Genomic DNA, 19431 nt, shown 5'->3' with positions numbered 1-19431 from the left:
TATGTAAGTATATTATAGAGCATACTCCAAAAATAGCAGTTTTTTGGAGAATAAGATTTAAAAATAGAAACTTAAACATTTTCTTGTCTCACCCTAGAGCATTCACACAGTGTGCATACCTCTTGCTGGAGACCCCTGATCTAGAGTAGTTTTTCAAATTGCATTTATAACCTGTTAGTGGATCATGGACTCTCTTTAGTGGGGCAGAATCAACATCTTTTTTAGTTAAATAGAATAGAAAGTATCAAAGCATTCCATGTAGTAGAGATATTTTGTGAACATTTGCTTTCAGTTATATGTGCATCTGTATATCAGTGCACTGGTATGTACCATAAAACATCGTTTCTTAACTATGTCTGACTGAGAATCTTGATCAAACAAGTGTGAAAGCTGTTGACCTAGAAGATGGTTATAAGCACAGCCCTTCTATTTACACTTATGTCCACAACCTGTAAAATGTAGGTTTATCTTCTTTTCTTCCCTCCCTCTCTAGATGTTCATGAAACCTTTCTGTACTCCTGAGGTTACTTTTATCTTCCCCTGTGTTATCTTCCAGGAGTATTTTGTAGCTGCCTTCCCCATCTAGTTGTGTGGGCCCAAAGAGATTCCTAGATTCCAAGCTTTAGAATGCCCAGAGGCACTTAATCTGGGGATCTGTGCACATCCTTTTCTTTGAACCAATAAAACGTTATATCTGACTATGAAGAATCGTATCTTGGGTTAGATCTACATTGGGTACTTTTGAAAATAACTCTGGACTGGGAATTCAGAAGCGGAAGTTAGAGTTCCAATTCTCTGTTACTGGAGGAATGTCGTATAACTTCTCTGGATTTGTTTCCTGGTTCCAGCGTTGCCAGTGTTCCACTAGGTCATCTCTTCCCCTTCTGGCTCTGCATCAGTGATCAGAATGAAAAATAATTGTTGCTTTTTTTTTTAGAGGCATCTTTATTGTAATATGGTGTGACCAAATGAGCTACTGTAGCAAGTGGTGGTACCCCCAGTATTATTCTGGCACTACTACTCTATTATTACGCTATAAATATACTGTATAAATAGCAGTCTGTTACACTTACCTACATGATGCCACCTGTTCAATCTTAAGAGCAGTTGTTTTCTCTGTGAACTAATGCAGTCTTTGTTTTTGCTGTACCTTTGCTGTCTCTAATGTATTGCGGATTCACATGACTACTAGTGAGATTTCTGCAGCTTAAGGTTACTTAACCTTCCCAACAAGTAATGGAACCTCAAAAGTAACAGATGCCTTTAAAATTTTTGAAAGAAAAAAAGAATGACTTTCTTTCATTTTCGGTTAGAATTCAACATTTCCTTGTGTTTCAAAATAAAAATTTAGGTATAGTGAATTCTTTCAATGGAGGGGAACTGCTTATTTATAGAGCAGTAATGGTTATGAATTGTTATTTTAAATCTCTGTTAACACTGAACTCTATTCTTAGGAAATTTGAGAATCATGTGGTGATTAGCTTTGCTTTATCTTTCAAGAATAGCACTTCATTTTCTCTTGTTTCTACTAGCTTCTTATTTTATTCTGTCTAAAAATAATGCTAAATTAATAACTGATGGTTTTTACTGGGTTGGCCAGTTTTTGTTTTCCAAAGTAAGATAAATTCTAATCACTGCCTAATGTCCTATGTGCGTGTTATATAAGTACAATCCATAGACCAGTCATAGCTCTGAAATCTCTAATATGAACCTTTCCATGTGATACTATCTTCTTTGGTTAAGACAGAGTAATTTTTGCACTTGATTGTAAGTTAAAAGATTGATACCCCTTCACTCTGCAATTTTTTTTTCCTTTATTTTAGCAGTTCTAAAAAAGAAAAGAAAATGTCTGGAATTCTGTGCTGTCCAGTCCAGTAGCCACTAGCCATAAGTGCCCACTTAAATTTAAATTATTAAAATTAAATATAATTAAGGTTTCCATTCCTCCATCACAGTAGCCAGGTAGCCACATGTAGCTGGTGGCTACCCTATTGGACAGCATGGGTAAAGAATATTCTCATTATCACAAGGAAGTTTGATTTGACATCTCTGTATTAGATTTTTTTCCAAAAGGAAAGATCAAACTTATGATTCAGAAGTAAACTTCTCTTATTTTATTGTATGAATGAGTACACTGCAGAATCACCAGTACCTTCTGTAGTTTTTCTCCCTTTGCCAGTTTGGAATATATTTTGGTTGTGATTGGTCAGTTTCTACATGTGTAATATATGTTCAGCATGTAATAGAACTGGGGAGAGTTTTCTTCCTATTTATCCTCACTTTCAAATATATATTGAATACACACCTTGAGATAGCAAGAGATTATTAAAAGAAAAATGTTCTGTGTTTTGAGATTTTCAAAAGGTTTGACAATCAAGTGTGATGTCAGAAGTTTTGTTACCTTATGGTTTTAATGAATTTTAGGTACTATTTTCAAGTAAATATGGTATAATACATGTAATAATGTTGGCATAAGAAATGAGCTTAATTTTAATAGTGTCTGCTTGTTTATTTAACCATGCTAAAGATTGAGAAAGTAAATCCTTTATTTTCTGCAGTTTATAGTCTCATGTATGAGTTTTTGACTTAAGAGCTTTGACAGATGGGAAAAAGGAAAAAAGTCAAACTGAGCAGTGGGTGCTTTGGTGGGATTAAGAGGATCGTTGCGGGGATAAAAAAATCCTTCCCCCAGGAACAGTAGGGGGGGAACCTCAGAGGCTGAAAGTGACTGAGAGGATGGGCACATCATGGTGTCTTTGGAGGATTTTCTTGGGATTGACGAGAGTAATTTAGCAGTGACCCTGCTTTTCTCGCAATCTGCTCAGCTTAGATGTTCATGTCGGTAGGCCGAGGTTGTTGGCAGCAAGATCATCACTGAGCTTGATAAGGCAAATGGCAGCAATTGCTTTTGCTCCTTTTGACCTGTGGAGATTTCCTAATTGGGAGATAAAGGCTAGGGGCATTAAGGATGCTGAAATTTCATCACAGGAGATATGCAAACAATGTAGCAAACAAATCATCTCTGGCTAGGGTTCTTCTTCTTCTTTCTTTCTTTTTTTTTTTTTAAATTATGTAGGTTTTAGTCATAAGAAAAGTGAGTTTTTGCTCTTGAGTTTTAAAAAGTTGGGGGGAGGGACTTCCCTGGTGGTCCAGTGGTTAAGAATCCACCTGCCAATGCAGGGGACACAGGTTCGAGCCCTGGTCCGGGAAGATCCCACATGCCACAGAGCAACTAAGCCCGTGCGCCACGACTACTGAGCCTGCGCTCTACAGCCCCTGAGTCACAACTACTGAAGCCCGCGCACCTAGAACCTGTGCTCTGCAACAAGAGAAGCCACCGCGTTGAGAAGCCAACACACCACCACGAAGAGTAGCCCCGGCTCTCAGCAACTGGAGAAAGCCTGCATGCAGCAATGAAGACCCAACACAGCCAAAAATACATAAATAAATAAACTTTAAAAAAAAAAAAAAGTTGGGGGGGTTTGGGCTTCCCTGGTAGCGCAGTGGTTGAGAGTCCGCCTGCCGATGCAGGGGACACGGGTTCGTGCCCCGGTCCGGGAAGATCCCACATGCCATAGAGCGGCTGGGCCCGTGAGCCATGGCCGCTGAGCCTGCGCGTCCGGAGCCTGTGGTCCGCTACGGGAGAGGCCACAACAGTGAGAGGCCCGCGTACCGGGGAAAAAAAAAAGTTGGGTTTCAAATTTAAGGCTGGGACAAGATTGTGTGAAATTTTACATTTTAATATAGCAGTGGTTTTAGTTCTGCAGTATGTTCACCTTTAAAAATTGTATGTATCTAGATGACAGAAATTTGAAAATTAATCAGCCAAATGATATGGTGTTAGTAATATGCTTTAGTTTATATTTAAAATATAAAGTGCTGAAAATAAATGCTCATTTTTGTTGCCGAAAGAATAGTTTTACATTTTATAATTATGGTGAGTGTAGAAAAAAGAGGAAAAAGTATCCAGCTTAGGATACAGCAGAACAATGCAGGGCATGCAGTTATTTTAGTCATCTAATATGTCAGCATTCAAGAATCTGAACCGATTGTTTAAAAAAAATCTTGTACTTTGTTTCTTTTGTTGCTCATTTCCAACTTTGTCATCTGTCAGAATGCAAAAAAAAATTATCCTTCTATAACCATTGACAGGATAACACAAAAGCTGTCTCCAGGTCGATATTTTGCAGCAATATTTTTAACATATGAACAGTAGTTTTTATAATTTCACCTTGGTGCTCAACCATTTATTATCGTATCAGAAGCATGTCAGTAATTCCTTTCTAAATGTCTGCTTCTTTTAGCGCTGAGACCCACATCAAGGGCTTCACACTGAACGATGCTGCCAACAGCCGCCTCATCATAACGCAAGTTAGGCGGGATTATTTGAAAGGTATGTCACAATGCTTGACCTTTACGTCACATTAATGCCTCTGCAGATTTTTCTTGTAACGCCCTTCGAATACTTGGATAAAGGAGTCCATTTAGCAAATTACCTGCTTATCAAGAGCCTTTTGTGGTAGCTGAGAGACGTAAATTACTGTACATGCATTTATAATACAGCTTGAATATGAATGTACTTGTCATTTGACCACTTAGTCCAGTTTCCATTCCATTTAACACAAGATGGGTTTTCTTAAGATGAATCACAGCTCTTCAGACATGCAAAATTTGTGTTGCAGAAGGAGAGAAAGTACAGGCTTTCAAGTGCGTTAAAATTCACAGCACAAGTCATTTTGCTTTGGAAATTAACATACTTTAGAGCATCTGAAACAATTCCCAGCAGTTGTTTCTTGCATATTGTGTTGGTTGTATGTGAGTTAGCAAATGAGTTAAATTGAGTGTTAAATGTGTGGGATTGTGCACCAAGTGATTATAATATTGATTTTTAAAACTTAATCTAATACTTCTTTAATAGTTCGTAATACCAACAGCAGTAAGATACAGTGTTTGTTTGGAGTTTGGAGTTTGGAGCTTTTGAATTAAGAGGATAACACCAGAAAAATGTGGAGATGACTTTGGGGAGGGTTGGGATGAGGCCATTTGTTTGGTAGAGGCTGTTTATGGGTTTGCAGAGGAATGGATTTGGATCGGATAGTCTTATGAATGAGCTCCCAAGGGGAAAAATGATGAATCTCTTAAATTTAGATAAGCATCTTTTCACATTTAATTTTACATTTGAATTTTAGTTGATACAGTAACACCATGGTTTTGCCAATACAACAAAAGACACTTAGACTCTTTAATGAAGGTTGAAACAGCTCTTTAACCGTTAAATATGTTGCCTAGTTTTTTCCTCACTCTGTATATACTCCTCACTTGCATGCTTATAAAATAATATCACATCTCTGAAAGTTGCTGTCTAATTGTGCAGCTTTAATGTTGCCTGTAATGCCTAGAGGTATTGGTCTTTGGATGTCTTCCTAACTGGTTAGGACTGAGTATGTAAGTGATCATTTCTGCCTATGCAGAATTGCTGCCTCAGTATTCTACAGGCAGGACCAGTCTGTTAGAGACAGCTTCAGTCATAATTGAGTGTTTTAGGGCTTGCTATTAAAACTTTAAAAGCTTTCATTTTCTTTGAAATAGAAGAGGCTTTTTGGCAAGTAGATATTTAAAAACAATTTTTTTCTACTTTTTGAAATTTTATTTTTTGGCCACGACACGCAGCATGTGGGATCTTAGTTCCCTGACCAGGGATCGAACCTGCGCCCCCTGCAGTGGAAGTGCAGAGTCTTAACCATTGGACCTCCAAGGAAGTCCCTGATAAACAATTTTAAAACATTGAAAAATTAAACTTGCTCCCATATAAATAAGTTCATTTTTATAAATGACATTTTGTAGACACGGAGATCAGAATAAAACACTTTTTTAATTTCAAGGAGTTAATTTTTGAGCTGAATCTAATCAGTGTTTAACTTGACTGGTATCCCACTTGTATGTTAGGTACCCTGTGAAGACAACAAGAAACTATGATATAATTTCACATCTGTTTTCAGCTGTTCACCTGGAGGTTGGTTGAGAGTAGAAGCTATGAACCCACCTCCCAGTGCCTCGCCACAGACTAACCTACTGTGGTCATTGTCAAGGACGGGAATGCTGTTGGCACTATCCACATCTCCTTATTTTGTTCCATGGCTGACTAGAGCTCCCAATTAAAAAAAAAAATTCAGGTTGCTTTTTCTCAATGCCATCTAAAGCAGTAAGAAAAATAAAGCCAGTTCAAATGCTGTTCTGGAATATTAATAGCTGATACATCACACTGTTGCAGTATAATCAATATTACTAGTAAATTAGGTGACAGTGTGATAAGGACTCGGGGAGGGGTGTGGATGGATACTGCTTTTGGTGTCCCAAAGCAGTAAATCATAAACTGTCTAGAAGTCCAGCCCTGTATGGGAATATGATTTCGGTTCTAAGGTCCCATGCTCCCTTTGGATAGACATAAAATGATCTCTTCTCCTTTATCCTCCACTCTTTCACACACACAGGCACCCATAGATGCAGGCTCTGGGGTGGTTAGATTCTTGGGTTGGTGTCTTAACAGTATGACCTTGGGGAAGTTATTTAAATTATCTGTGCCTCAGTTTCCCACATATAAATTTGTTACTTACCTCAGAGGGTAGTTGTGAGTGTGACTGCTTAATACTGTGTCTGGCATGTAGTAAGTGCTCAACAAATGTAGTAAAAGCTCAGTAAATGCGCGTTACTATCATCACCATTGTTATCTTATTTTTGTTGCTATTTGATCCACTGGTGTGGGAAGATCATCCTGGCTGACAATATTCTTGGCTAATAAAAATATTCCATATAATCTGTGTATGACCACCAGTTAAGATTTTATCAAGTTTATTTTCTATAGATAATATTATTAATAACATTAATAGTAGTATAAATAACATTTTTTGTTTCCTGTATGTTCGTGTGTATTTATAAAATTTTATTGAATATGCCTTCTAAACTGCCTATTTTCCCTTTTCCCCATTTGAGAATCACTGGTTTAGAATGTAGATTTGGAGTAATAATGAATTGTTTATTCAGTAATAAATACTTAAATTCATGATGTCTTTTACTGTATCACTTTTAATATTACCCTTTCCCCATTCTTCTCTTAAAGATAGACTGTTATTTGGAAAGCTGCTTTGAGGGTCTTAGTTTTGTATAGGTTACACTGCTTTAATTTCTATAGAGCCATGAAGTTTTCTTTGGTAGCAGTGATTGTTGTGCTAAGTATTGCAATTTCCCTGCAGTCCATCATTTTATTTAATAGAAGGATTTTGCTACCCTGGCACTTAAATCAGTAAATCAGAAGGATATTCCATATTTATCCATAATCACATACTTGTAAGTATGATACTTTAAAAAAAAAAAAAAAGAAAGAAACTCCTGAGGGGTTTCTCCCTGGGAATCTGGTGAGCTTTATTTTCTCCGAAAAATCAGTGTAAGAAAATATCTGCAAGATATGTAATCGTGTAAAATAAATTTGTTAGTGTGTAAGTTGAGTGTTCCAGTTTGGCTGCTCTTCTTGTATGATCAGTCCTTTTTGGATTAGAAAGAGACATTGTTTTCAAGAAAGAATCTTTGCGGTATTAGAAGATTTTGATAATCATGAATCTTTTGAGTGTAGTAAAATCTGGGAAAGTATGAATGTGGGTAGAGGTTACATATTTTTGGAAGGCCTTTAATTTTTAAAATTTTTCCTTATTTATATTTCTCTGAACTTGTCAACTTCTTTGAAATTAGTCACTAAATGTTATCCCTGAATGGAATCCACATTCTGTCAGTAACATCTGCATTTTCTCTGTAACTTAAAGAAGAAATTTCTCTGGTCTCTGATATCTTACAGTCAAATAAATCTTTATTTTTTTTTTTTTAGGTTTCTCATAAAGTATTAATATTTTCTGTAATATAGAATAAATTATTCATAGCTTTTTGTGTATAGTCATTTTGTGCTCATATTTAAAAGCTAGTTTTCAAAACACATTAAAGTCAGTACGGTTCATATAAAAAAAGCTCTGTCACCTGCTCTTCTATTGTAGATGCTCTAACAACACTAAAAACAGCCTTGGATCTGGAGCAGATACCTTCTAGGATAGCAGTGACCCGCCTTATTCAGGCATGTGCCTTGAAGGGTGATACAGAAAGCATACAAGACATTCAGAAGTTGGTAAATGGACTCGAAGATTCAATTGGACTTTCCCGTATGGTTTTCATCAATAACATTGCTTTGGCACAAATAAAGAAGTGAGTATTTTCGAGCTTTCTTTTTCTCCATTGGATACTGGAAGGAACGTTATCTCAAATCCCACCTTTTGTAAAACTAGGGTATTAGAAGCCGTATCAACTACAGAGGAAGTATCGATGCCAGTTGCTGATTATTCTGTAGCTATCAGGGAATAATTATATGTTAACAAAATATGTTTTAGCTTTAAATTAAATCTTAAATCAACATTTATCAAAATTTTCAAATTCATAAAACTTGCTTCACGGTTGGTAACTTTTCTCATTCATACATTCCAGGCCCTTATTGAAACACTTGGTTGCAAAAGTGAAAAATAAGTTCATTTGAATGTTAGCAACACTTGAAGGTGACACCCTACCAGTACATAGTGAAATGGAAGGCCTAGCAAGCTTGTTAAAAATACACATTTCCATCTTCTCCTACCCATCCACCCGTGTCAACACACATCCACACAAAGGGAGGTATTTAGAGATGATTCTCATACCACCATTTCTAGATTCCTTGTTGAGGATCACTACTGTAGAAGTAAATAAGAACTTGATTTTTATTAACCTCACTAGCAAAGTTAAAGATTCATGGGGGTAATAATGGAATTGACATTTTTCATGCTTTTAGGAAAAAATGTTCTTTAGCAGTTAATCCTACATACATTTAATGGGTTGTGATACGAAAATGTCATGTTGGTTTTTACAGGGCTTTTTGTTCCTCTTTCTTTGGGCAGAGAAGAGGTTTTGTTTTGTTTTTCACCCTTTTAAAACTATTTCCCCAAATAGAACTTTAAACTTTTCCTTTAATAAGAAAATGTGATTATTTTAAGTTAGAAGATCCAAAAAATTATCCAAGTCTTTGTTGCTGCACACGGGCTTTCTCTAGTGTGGCGAGCAGGGGCTACTTAGTTGCGGTGCGCAGGCTTCTCATTGCGGTGGCTTCTCTTGTTGCAGAGCATGGGCTCTAGGCGCACGGGCTTCAGTAGTTGTGGCACGCGGGCTTCAGTAGTCGTGGCTCACAGGCTGTAGAGCACAGGCTTAGTAGTTGTGGCGAACGGGCTTAGTTGCTCGGCGGCATGTGGGATCTTCCCAGCCCAGGACTCGAACCCATGTCCCCTGCATTGGCAGGCAGATTCTTAACCACTGCGCCACCAGGAAGCCCCTGGATGAAATTTTAAATGTTACCATATAAACAGAGTTTTATATGAGGCCGAGAATATGTTTTTATTCACTATTAAATAATTCTCTAACTAAAACCCATAAGAAAACTTTATTGTAATGGTGTACTCATTTTTAGAGAATTTTTGTTTCAGGTAATAATTCCAACATAAAATTGATTATTTGGATTTCGAGTGCCATATCATAACTGTAAAGTATCAATTAAAGAGCATCTTAACCAAAAAGATAGTCATAAAGATAATTTTTTATCATAACTTGCTACATAAGGCCATGTAATTAATTTTTTAAAATAAAAAGTGTGAAGATACTTTTTTCTGAGAATTTTGGTATAAATTGAATATTTTTCAAATGTTATGTATTACCTGACAAAAACAAATTGTAGTGACTGTGGGTTGAGAGACATGAAAATATACCTTTTGAAGACATCATCAGCATTTTTAAGAATCCTAAGATGTAATACATTATCTTTATTTCATGCACTAGTGACCAGTTGCAGATTATAATGCCAGAGTTATATAGCATTTAAACAAGTTTTCATTTTACATTCCAAACAGCTGCAGAATCAAGTCTTTGAGATACAATAATTTTTTAAGTTACTGTCTTTAATTCTTCTCTATATAGTTGTTTGATCTTGTCTCTAAAGCAGTTTTTTAAAATAAGCAGCTACTTCAGTTACTGTAGCATAAAGCACCCAGTGATTGCTTGTGCCACCTAAATGTGATTGGGTTCAACTTGCATAGTGTTTTTTATCTGGTTAATTGTAAATGTATTTCCTTTTTTTCCTAAAGTGCTTGCATGTGTGAATCCCAAAGTACTCATACGGAAACTGCCTGCAATATTAATACTAAAAGCAAATATTTCCTTATAATTTATTTTACTTTCTTTTACAGTAGTAACATAGATGGTGCAATAGAAAACATTGAAAATATGCTTACTTCAGGGAACCAAACCATGGAACTTCAGTACTTTGGCTTGGCATACTTATTCCGAAAAGTCATAGAGGAACGGTTGGAACCAGCACTTGAAAAGAGTAAGTTAGCTGTTCTAGCCAAAGAACACAGAAGCACTTTTTCTCTCTAGTGAGTCTGGACTGACTTTCTTTGGTGGATGAGGTAGTTATACCACTGTTTAAATGAAAGATTTTTCTTACCTGTCATTTTTTTCAGTAAGCATCATGGCGGAGAGATTGGCCAATCAGTTTGCAATTTACAAACCTGTCACCGATCTTTTCCTTCAGCTTGTGGATGCAGGCAAGGTGGATGATGCCAGAGCTCTCCTACAGGTAATGACCCACCACACATGGAGCAGTGGGGCTTGTGGCTTGGGAGAAGTCAGTTAAGAAATTACTAGACTTAGGTGTGTGGTAGAATACCGGAAATGAAGTGTGGTGCTGCCTGCACATTTAAATTTGAACGTGAATCAAGGTTACATGACAGGGACTGGATTGTAAGTTACAGGTTGCTGGTTTTAAAGATGCCAAATCAGACTAGAAATGTCTTTAGATTTAAGTGGGGGTGGGGGAAGACATGTTTTGCCAAAATGATTTAAAGACAAATGTTTCTGTGCAGATAGGTAATGCAAAACAATTCCTTTGATTTCCTAGTTTAATTTCTCTAAGCTGCTCTATAAATACTGTGCATCACCATGGCAACACAGTTTGCAAACAAAAAGTAGGAAATGTTTGCTTTTCAAGTACAGCTTCTCTTGAATACTCAAACATTCTCAGTGCCTTATTCAAGATTTATTAAGAATTTGCTTTCTATTCACTTGTGTGTCACAGACACATTAAATGACAAATGCAGGTCTCTGTGGCCCGCACTCTCTGTTAAATTAGCAATCTTCAGGGAAGGAGACAACTGCATTCATGCCATTTTAACAGCACTAAATATAAAGCAGCACGCCAACGGTGGGTGATCGTAGCTGCCACTGTTAATGTACACAAACAGGCACCGCCGGGGAGCCCCTTCCCAGCAGGTGGCAGTCAAACAGTCACCGTGATCCCGCCAACGGCTGTGTTTGTATAGACTCCCTGTGTCAAATTGAGGCCTGGGACCAATTTCTGGTAGTAAATAGTATTATATTCACTTAACGTTTTTGCAAGCTGCAGCACCTCTTAAGTAGTAGATAGGGAAGGTAAAACTGTACTCATTTGCTGGAACTCTGCTTTTGATCCTTAAAGTTCATCTAGTTTGACAGTAGAATCCAAGTCATTTTTAAAAGGAATTCCTGAGAAATTTCTCTGTGTTAACATTTTTGTAAAACGTGTAAATTGGCACTGCCTCTAAGGCTTTTTTACTTTTGTTCCTGGAGAGAGAGAAATGCTAGTTAATTGAGAATTTTCTTGATTGGTTTGGTATGTTTACCTTTTTTTTTCCTTAAAAAAAATTTTTGTTTTAAACAGAAAAGGCAATTTATGATGGGGATTTCAGGAATCTTTTCATTGTTTTGTTGCCTTTAGTATTACAAGTTTTATCTTGAAAAGAATAAATTCTAATGCTTTATGTTTGTGTGTACATACCTAAGTGTGCCCACTCAGGGTATATGCATGTCTAGCTGGACGTGTGATAGTATTCATTCAGCTTTAACACATCATTGTGATAGCTCCTTAGGAAGTCACACTTGATATTTCATTTACCAGCTTGTTGATCAAGGCTCTTCCTAGTGAGCAGTCCAGAGTGGGAGACAGTGGGGATGTGGCAGCCGCCTTCAGAGCTGCATGTACCCACAGTGGCCTGTCTGGGGCTCTTGGCAACAGCCGAGCGTTGCTGCAACAGCTGTCTTTTCATTTTTATCCCTTCAGTAGACTGAGGTTTCAGATGATAAACCCTTTACCCATTCTTTACCTGCTTGTCAAACAGTAAAAGATTATTCTTGCTGTAGTGAAGAATACTTTATTCACAGATGTCGAAAGCATCAGTTTATAGTGTAAATGTTCTGTGTGTCCCCAAAAGTTCTTTTTATACTAGTCATTTTAGTATTGACAGTGTTTTAAAGCTTTGAAAGAGCAATGTGCTTTTAGAAACTTAAGAGAATGACATCTGTGATGAGTGTAAACTAAAATAATGTCTTGCCATATTTGATTTTACTGTAGCATCTAAGATGGGATAGACACTTGATTTATCTGGTCTGTCATATAAACTTTGTTTTTTTTTGAGTTTAACTTTTGTCTCTTTCTCAAGCACTGGCTGTCTATCGCAATGAAAGCCTTTTATAAAATAGAGAGATTGAAATCAGTCCTTTTGTATGCGTAAGTGTAGGTAATTATACTTTAAAGAGAACTTGCTTTGTACATTTTAATTTTTATAAAGAAACGAGCAGTTATCTCCCTGACACCTTATTAAATGTATAATTAACCTTATGATCCCTAGCTCACTTGTGAATGCTTGGCAGTATAATTGGAGGGGAATAGTGTTTCTTTTTTCCCTCTTTCTTTGCAGTCCTAAACCTCGTTCTGTGGTTGTGGAAGCGTTGGTTGAATTTTTCCCTTTGCTTTTTAAACAGACCTTATACTTGCAGCGCCAAGGACAACATGCATGAAAGCCTGGCCTAGCTTGCACTTGGTTTTCTTTTTTCTTGCCTTAAAAAACATTGGTCGACTGTTAGACCTTCCTGTTGGTAATGATACATTACTGTATTATTGTGAACTTTCTTAACTGGAAATATTCACCTTGGTCTGCTTGTTTATCAAAAACCTTCACTTACCAAATAATGTTTCAATTTTTAGAGATGTGGTGCAATTGCTGAACAAACCCCAATTTTCTTGGTGTACTGTATTAGGAATTCTCGGAGATCGGGAAAGGTACGGTGCTATTGTACTTGCTGACAAATCAATAATGCTATGAGCTAGTCTTGTTCAGAGGTATTGAATATCATGTAAGAGCTTGTCAGTTCAGGACGTTTTCTAAAAATACTATAGAGATTGAACACTTGCTGGCCTGTGCTTGTTTACTTCTTTAGATGTTGATGCAGAGTCAGTTCTGGCTCCTTGGTTGTATTGGAAATGCAGAACAAGTTCATACAGTGAATTCTCTATCCTTGTAGTTATGCATTGAGCCCCAAGAAAGGGCCCTTAGAAATGTAAGAAACAAATCCCGTTGCTTGGGTCACTGGGTAAGTTTCACAGTGCAGAAGCACTGCTGAGGGAGACACCTACTGCAGAGTGTCTCCTGTCAGGTGGCTCAGGTAGAAACCATGAGGTAGATGAACCCGTTAGCTTTAAAACTGGTATGTGCCACGGATTCATGTTCTCAGTTTGTACAGTTACCTTATTTACACTAAAAGGTATGTGTGTATGTATGAAACAGAACCAAGTCTTATTTTTGATGTTTAAAAAAAAAAGAATAAAAGCATATTTCAAAATATTTTTTTTAGATTTGATTTTTCATGGTGAGTGGGCACCAGAAACCCTGTTCTTAGTTTATCTGGGCATATTATGAAGTTTTAAACTGAGCACCAATTGTAATGTTTGTTTTATGTGAAACATTTAGGTTGTTTACAACTCTGGGAGGTCTACTTTTCCTTAATTTTCACATACTTCCCCCATACATACACACACTTTAAAAAATAATTTACCTCATTGCACTTTTTATCTCTGACTCATGTATTTATTTACAACAAACATCATTTAGAAAATATTTAGTTGTCCTTTTTTTTCCTTTCAAAGAGACTGTATAAAATGGTGTAGTATTTGCAGATAACCTACCACACATCACCTGTATACTTTAAATAATCTCTAGATTACTTATAATACCCAATACAATGTGAATGCTATGTAAGTATTTGCTGGTACACAGCAAATTCAATGTTTACTTTTTTGGACTTTCTGGATTTTTTTTTTTTTTTTGGTCCGTGGTTGGTTGAATCTACAGATTCAGAACCCACTGGATACAGGGGGCCGAGTGTACTAAGATATACAAAAGGGAAAATAGTCCATTAAATTGAATAGGCAGTTCTGTTGCTGTTGTCAGGTTTTTTTGGTATGATGTCCATATATCAGTGTTTTATTTCACTGTTCTTTTGAGTCATGGTAATGTTACCTATATTTAATTTTCTAGGCACCAACTGTGAAGTCTTTGTTAGAATTGATTCCTGAATTAACTGAAAAGGAAGAAGCATACACTTCCATCATGAAAAGCTATGGTAATAAGTTTAATCTGACTTCATTATTTAAGTGATTTAAATATTTGTAGTATAGTCAACTAAGTCTTCAGCTCAAAGGCAGTAATCCTAAATATCAGATAATTGCTTATGGTACAAAATTTATTTAGCCTTAGGATATGTTTTAAAATTGTATTTAAGAAAAATATGAAATTATTCATGTAGTGTTAACATAAAGTATCTCTGAGCATCTTTTGAGGGGCCCTGATTTGTTGAGTAAGATCCCAGGTTCCTGGAAGGACTTAGAAGTCCACTTGGCTGTACACATTGGGAACCAATCCAGTCTCTTTAAGATGTTACGGAAAAACCTGAATGAACTTTTTGGCCAACCTAATACAATGTAAAATGGGTACATATTTGAGACTGCCACTTGACTTTGTCTGTTTACTCCTTCAGTGGTCTACCTACTCCTTTGAAATAACAATCACCTTGATTGAAAAGTGAGCCCCAAGGTTTTACCTGCAGTCATAACTGAAATTCTAGTCTTTTAAGCAGTTTCCTCCCTGATCGCCAGGCAATCACACATGAAAGGGAACCAGTCTAAAGTTTCCTCAGTAATCAAAATAAATGTTAGCATTTGTAAATTATGATCACCTCTCCATCTGACACCCACTGATTTGCTCACTTTTTAATGGGTAAGTAAAGAGTTGCTTTGTCGATTTTATTGTTGGCAGGACACCAGACTGAGCAATCAGAATTCTCCATTTTTCTACCCTTATGAGTGGAACATGATATATTTCAAAATAGTGCTATAATCATAAAGTTTCGTTTGAGGAATTGGCAGACATTGAGTAATAACTAAGATGAAGTAGTGTAAAACAGCATAAAATTACTATTAAATTGTGTAATCCCACTTGGGAATTGGGAGGGAGAAGAGCAGGGAGATCAGGAAGTTTTAGTAAAAGGGAAGATATTAAAATTTTTGCAAATCAGCCACAAGTAGAAAGCCAGCTGAAGTTAGCTCCTAGGCTACTTCATCATCCAGTTAAGTGAAGTATTAGTGTAACTTGTATAGATGTATGTAGATTTTTTAATGTATATTAATAATGTATATAAAATTTTTTTTGGTCATTGTAGCTAACTGTATTCCTCATTTGCTTATTTTAGGATAGGAGAATATATTGAAAGTCTTTTTTTTTTTAACATCTTTATTGGAGTATAACTGCTTTACAATGGTGTGTTAGTTTCTGCTTTATAACAAAGTGAATCAGTTATACATATACATATGTTCCCATATCTCTTCCCTCTTGCGTGTCCCTCCCTCCCACCCTCCCTTATTGAAAGTCTTTTGGTGGTGTTTAGCTGCTGATCTTGATGTTGATGAAGATATAGACTTCCACATAATTTATTTTACACACTCCTCACCACAGAAGTCCCTGGATTAGCTTAATTTCAAAGTGTGGTTTTAAGCAGAAGAAGATTGAATGGTGTATGCTTACTTTATGATTGAAGACTTCAGTTTGTGGTCACTTTAACTAGCATGGGTCTTTAAAATAACTATTTGTCATTTTCCTTCTCTTTCATAGCGGGTGATGCTGAACGAGAGGTGTGGGGAAGGAAGGGCGGAGCTTGTAGATTATGAATGCTGAAGGTAGTTAAGTATTCCTTTGCTTTGGGATAAAGGTATCCAGGAGTCCCTGAATGGCTAAGTGTTTTGGGAAAAGAAGAAGATAAATTGGCTTTATCTGTGATTAATATCTTTTTCTCTAGTCTTGGACAGTGATGTCGCATCTGCTAAAGCACTATATGAAAATTTGACTGCGAAGGATGTAAAATTGAATGATCTGTTTCTAAAGCGTTATGCAGTTTTGCTGAAGAATGCTGGAGAGTCTGTCCCTTTCACTGAACCCCCTGTGAGTATTTCTTAATTAAGAGGGAAAAAAAAATACCTCTAAAGATTTGTGTGTGCTTCATAATAATGTGTAAAAAATAAGTTGAATACTTAATTACATGAGGATTAGATCTCTGTGAAGGATCCTCCAGAGAGGGCTTTGGGAACTGAACAGTCATGCCATGGGTTTGGCTGCAGGAGAACATAGCCCTCTGGGGCTGAGGTTTAAAATACAAGGTCAGTCTGAGACCTTCAACTGTAGGTATGAATTTATCAAATGTCCTTGGGGCAGTTCCCTCTTCATTTCAACTTGAAATAGGGTTTAATGGCCTGTATTTCAATAGCTAAGCATATTATGTCACTGTTAATTACTTGTTCATTTCCATTTTAAGTAAGTTGGGTTTTCTCTCTTTATCTAGGATTTTTTTAAATTGAAATATAATTGACAACATTATATTAGTTACAGCTATACAACATAATAACTCAATATGTGTATATATAGCAGAATGATCACCACAATAAGCCCAGTTAACATCTGCCACCATACATAGTCACAAAAGAAAAATTTTTTTCTTGTGATGAAAACTTTCAAGATCTGCTCTCCCAGCTGTTTTCAAATATGCAATCCAGTATTAACCATATTCACCGTGCTGTACATTGTATCCCCTTGAGTTACCCATTGTATAACTGGAAATTTGTGCTGTTTGAACCTCTTTACCCATCTTTCTCCTCCTCAAACCTGCCTCCACCAGCCTCAGGCAACCACTGATCTGTTCTCTGTATCCATGAGCTCGGTTCTGTTTGTTTGTGTTTTTCAGATTCCAGATATAAGTGAAATCATACAGTGTTTATCTTTTTCTGTCTGACATTTCATTTAGCATAATACCATCAAGGTCCATCCATGTTGCAGATGACAAGATTTCATTCTTTTTACGGCTGGATAATATTCCTGTGTGTGTGTGTTTGTGTGTGTGTGTGTGTGTGAGTGTGTGACATTTTCTTTATCCTTCATCCATTGATGGACACTTAGATTGTTTCCATGTCTTGGCTATTGTAAATGCTGCAGTGAACCTGAGGGAGCATATATCTTTTTTGAATTATCTTTTTTGAATTTTTTGAATTTTTTGAATTCATTTTCTTTGGCTGAATACCCAAAAGTGGAATTGCTAGATCATATGTTAGTTTTATTTTTAATTTTTCGAGGAACCTCCATACTGTTCTCTGTAGTGGCTGCACCATTTACATTCCCACCAACAGTGCACAAGGGCTCCTTTTTCTCCAAATCTTCGCTAACATTTGTTATTCCTAGTCTTTTTGATAATAGATATTCTAACAGGTGTGAAGTGATATCTCACTGTGTTTTTTAATTGTATTTCCCTGATTATCAGTGATGTTGAGCAACTTTTCGTGTACCAGTTGGCCATCTGTAGTTCTTCTTTGGCCACATGTCTGTTCAGTTCCCCTGTTGCTATTGAGTTATATAAATTCTTTGTATATTTTGACTATTAACCCCATATCAGCTATATATGTTTACAAATATTTTCTCCCATTCAGTAGGTTGCCTAGGAAATTTTGTTTTATTTACTTTGCTTTGTTTAATAAGAGAAATCATGAGTGCAAAATTCCTTTTTATTGTTTCATTGAACTGAAAGTCACCTAAAACATGTTTATTTCAAACCCCTTGACCTTCCATACCCAGGTGTAAATACCTGCATGCACTTGCCCATGCACACACACAGCAGAGGCTCCTGGTGCCTTAATTCTCAGTTGGGGGCCCTTGAACTGGTGATTTCATGAAATAGAGAAGAGTGCTGAAGCTTGAGGAGACTGCAGCCGCTGTGGACCCAGCAGTCTTTGCTACCAGTTTGCAGTACTTTATGTTTTTAAGTTTTGTACCATCACCTCTTGCTGGTAACTTTTTTTTTTTTTTTTTTTTTTTTGCGGTACGTGGGCCTCTCACTGCTGTGGCCTCTCCCGTAGCAGAGCACAGGCTCCGGACGCGCAGGCCATGGCCCACGGGCCCAGCCGCTCTGCGGCATGTGGGATCCTCCCGGACTGGGGCACAAACCCGTGTCCCCTGCATCGGCAGGCGGACTCTCAACCACTGCACCACCAGGGGAGTCCCGCTGGTAACTTTTATCTGTAACTTTCCTCCCTTTTTTTTTCCTCTACAGGAAAGCTTTGAATTTTATGCAAAGCAGCTAAAAGAGTCAAAGGAAAACCCTTTGTGAAGCAAGCCGGCACTACTTTGTTTTGTGTGTATTTGTGATTCTGTGTCTAAAATGTTACTTTTTAAATGTATTTGAGAGGACAAAATAAACAAATGAAAAGTTACTTTGTTTATGTACTTTTATTTATTCGTAATATATGATAATATTTAACATCTTATTGACAATAACTGTGTATACTAAGTCACTAGACTTCTTTGGGTTTTGCCTACAATGTAAATCAATGGCATTTTCCTTGAGGCTCCTGGTGTAAGAAGCCATAGTTTTTCAGGGTTCTTCTCCCATTTGACTTTTCAGATTCCTGGCTCTATTTCATTTATTATTTTCATAAAAAGATTGTTCCTTTAGTTAAGACTTGCTTGTCAATATTGTTTATCTGAAAAATTTTGGAGCTGGACAAAATGATGCTTAGTGGGCTTTCTAATGCTTAATATTCTATGAAGTAACAATTCTTTATTAGTGTAAAGCCCTGCGTACTTTTCCAGTTTTGTAAAATGTTGGCACCAGAAGGCATCTCAGGAGTCATCAAATCCAGCACTCTTCATTTCCCAGTGAGAAGCTAAGACCCAAAGAGACTTGTTTGGTCAGGGTGCTCCCTCCATGCCTTCCCTTCTACCACGGAGGCTCCCACAAACCTCTGTTCACTGAAGTCTCCAAAACTGCATCTGAGTGTGAGTTTGATCATGAAGTAAGAGCAATGCATTTCCTTCATCTTGGTTTCAGGTCTTCATCAGCACAAGCTACACCCTACACTGGACTTGTTACTTCATACTGCATATCAATGAATATGTGAGTAAGTATATGAAG

The 19431-nt window shown here is 36.9% G+C and overlaps 1 protein-coding gene across 1 annotated transcript in view; it reads left to right on the top strand.

Moving 5' to 3' along the window:
• The window catches only part of LRPPRC (leucine rich pentatricopeptide repeat containing), a 104271-nt gene extending 85547 nt beyond the window's left edge, over positions 1 to 18724 (top strand). The window contains exons 31-38 of the mRNA XM_082851608.1: positions 4305 to 4393; positions 8040 to 8244; positions 10299 to 10438; positions 10575 to 10690; positions 13133 to 13207; positions 14463 to 14547; positions 16276 to 16418; positions 18571 to 18724. Coding sequence (XP_082707734.1) covers positions 4305 to 4393; positions 8040 to 8244; positions 10299 to 10438; positions 10575 to 10690; positions 13133 to 13207; positions 14463 to 14547; positions 16276 to 16418; positions 18571 to 18627 — 910 coding nt within the window. The 3' untranslated portion in view covers positions 18628 to 18724. The remainder of the gene's footprint in view (positions 1 to 4304; positions 4394 to 8039; positions 8245 to 10298; positions 10439 to 10574; positions 10691 to 13132; positions 13208 to 14462; positions 14548 to 16275; positions 16419 to 18570) is intronic.
• The last annotated feature ends 707 nt before the right edge of the window (positions 18725 to 19431 follow it).

The sequence above is a fragment of the Leucopleurus acutus genome (genome assembly GCF_964270905.1).
Source record: "Leucopleurus acutus genome assembly, chromosome: 12".
NCBI lineage: Eukaryota > Metazoa > Chordata > Mammalia > Artiodactyla > Delphinidae > Leucopleurus > Leucopleurus acutus.
Note: the sequence above shows the minus strand (reverse complement) of the source record. Positions and strands in the feature narration are given on the sequence as shown.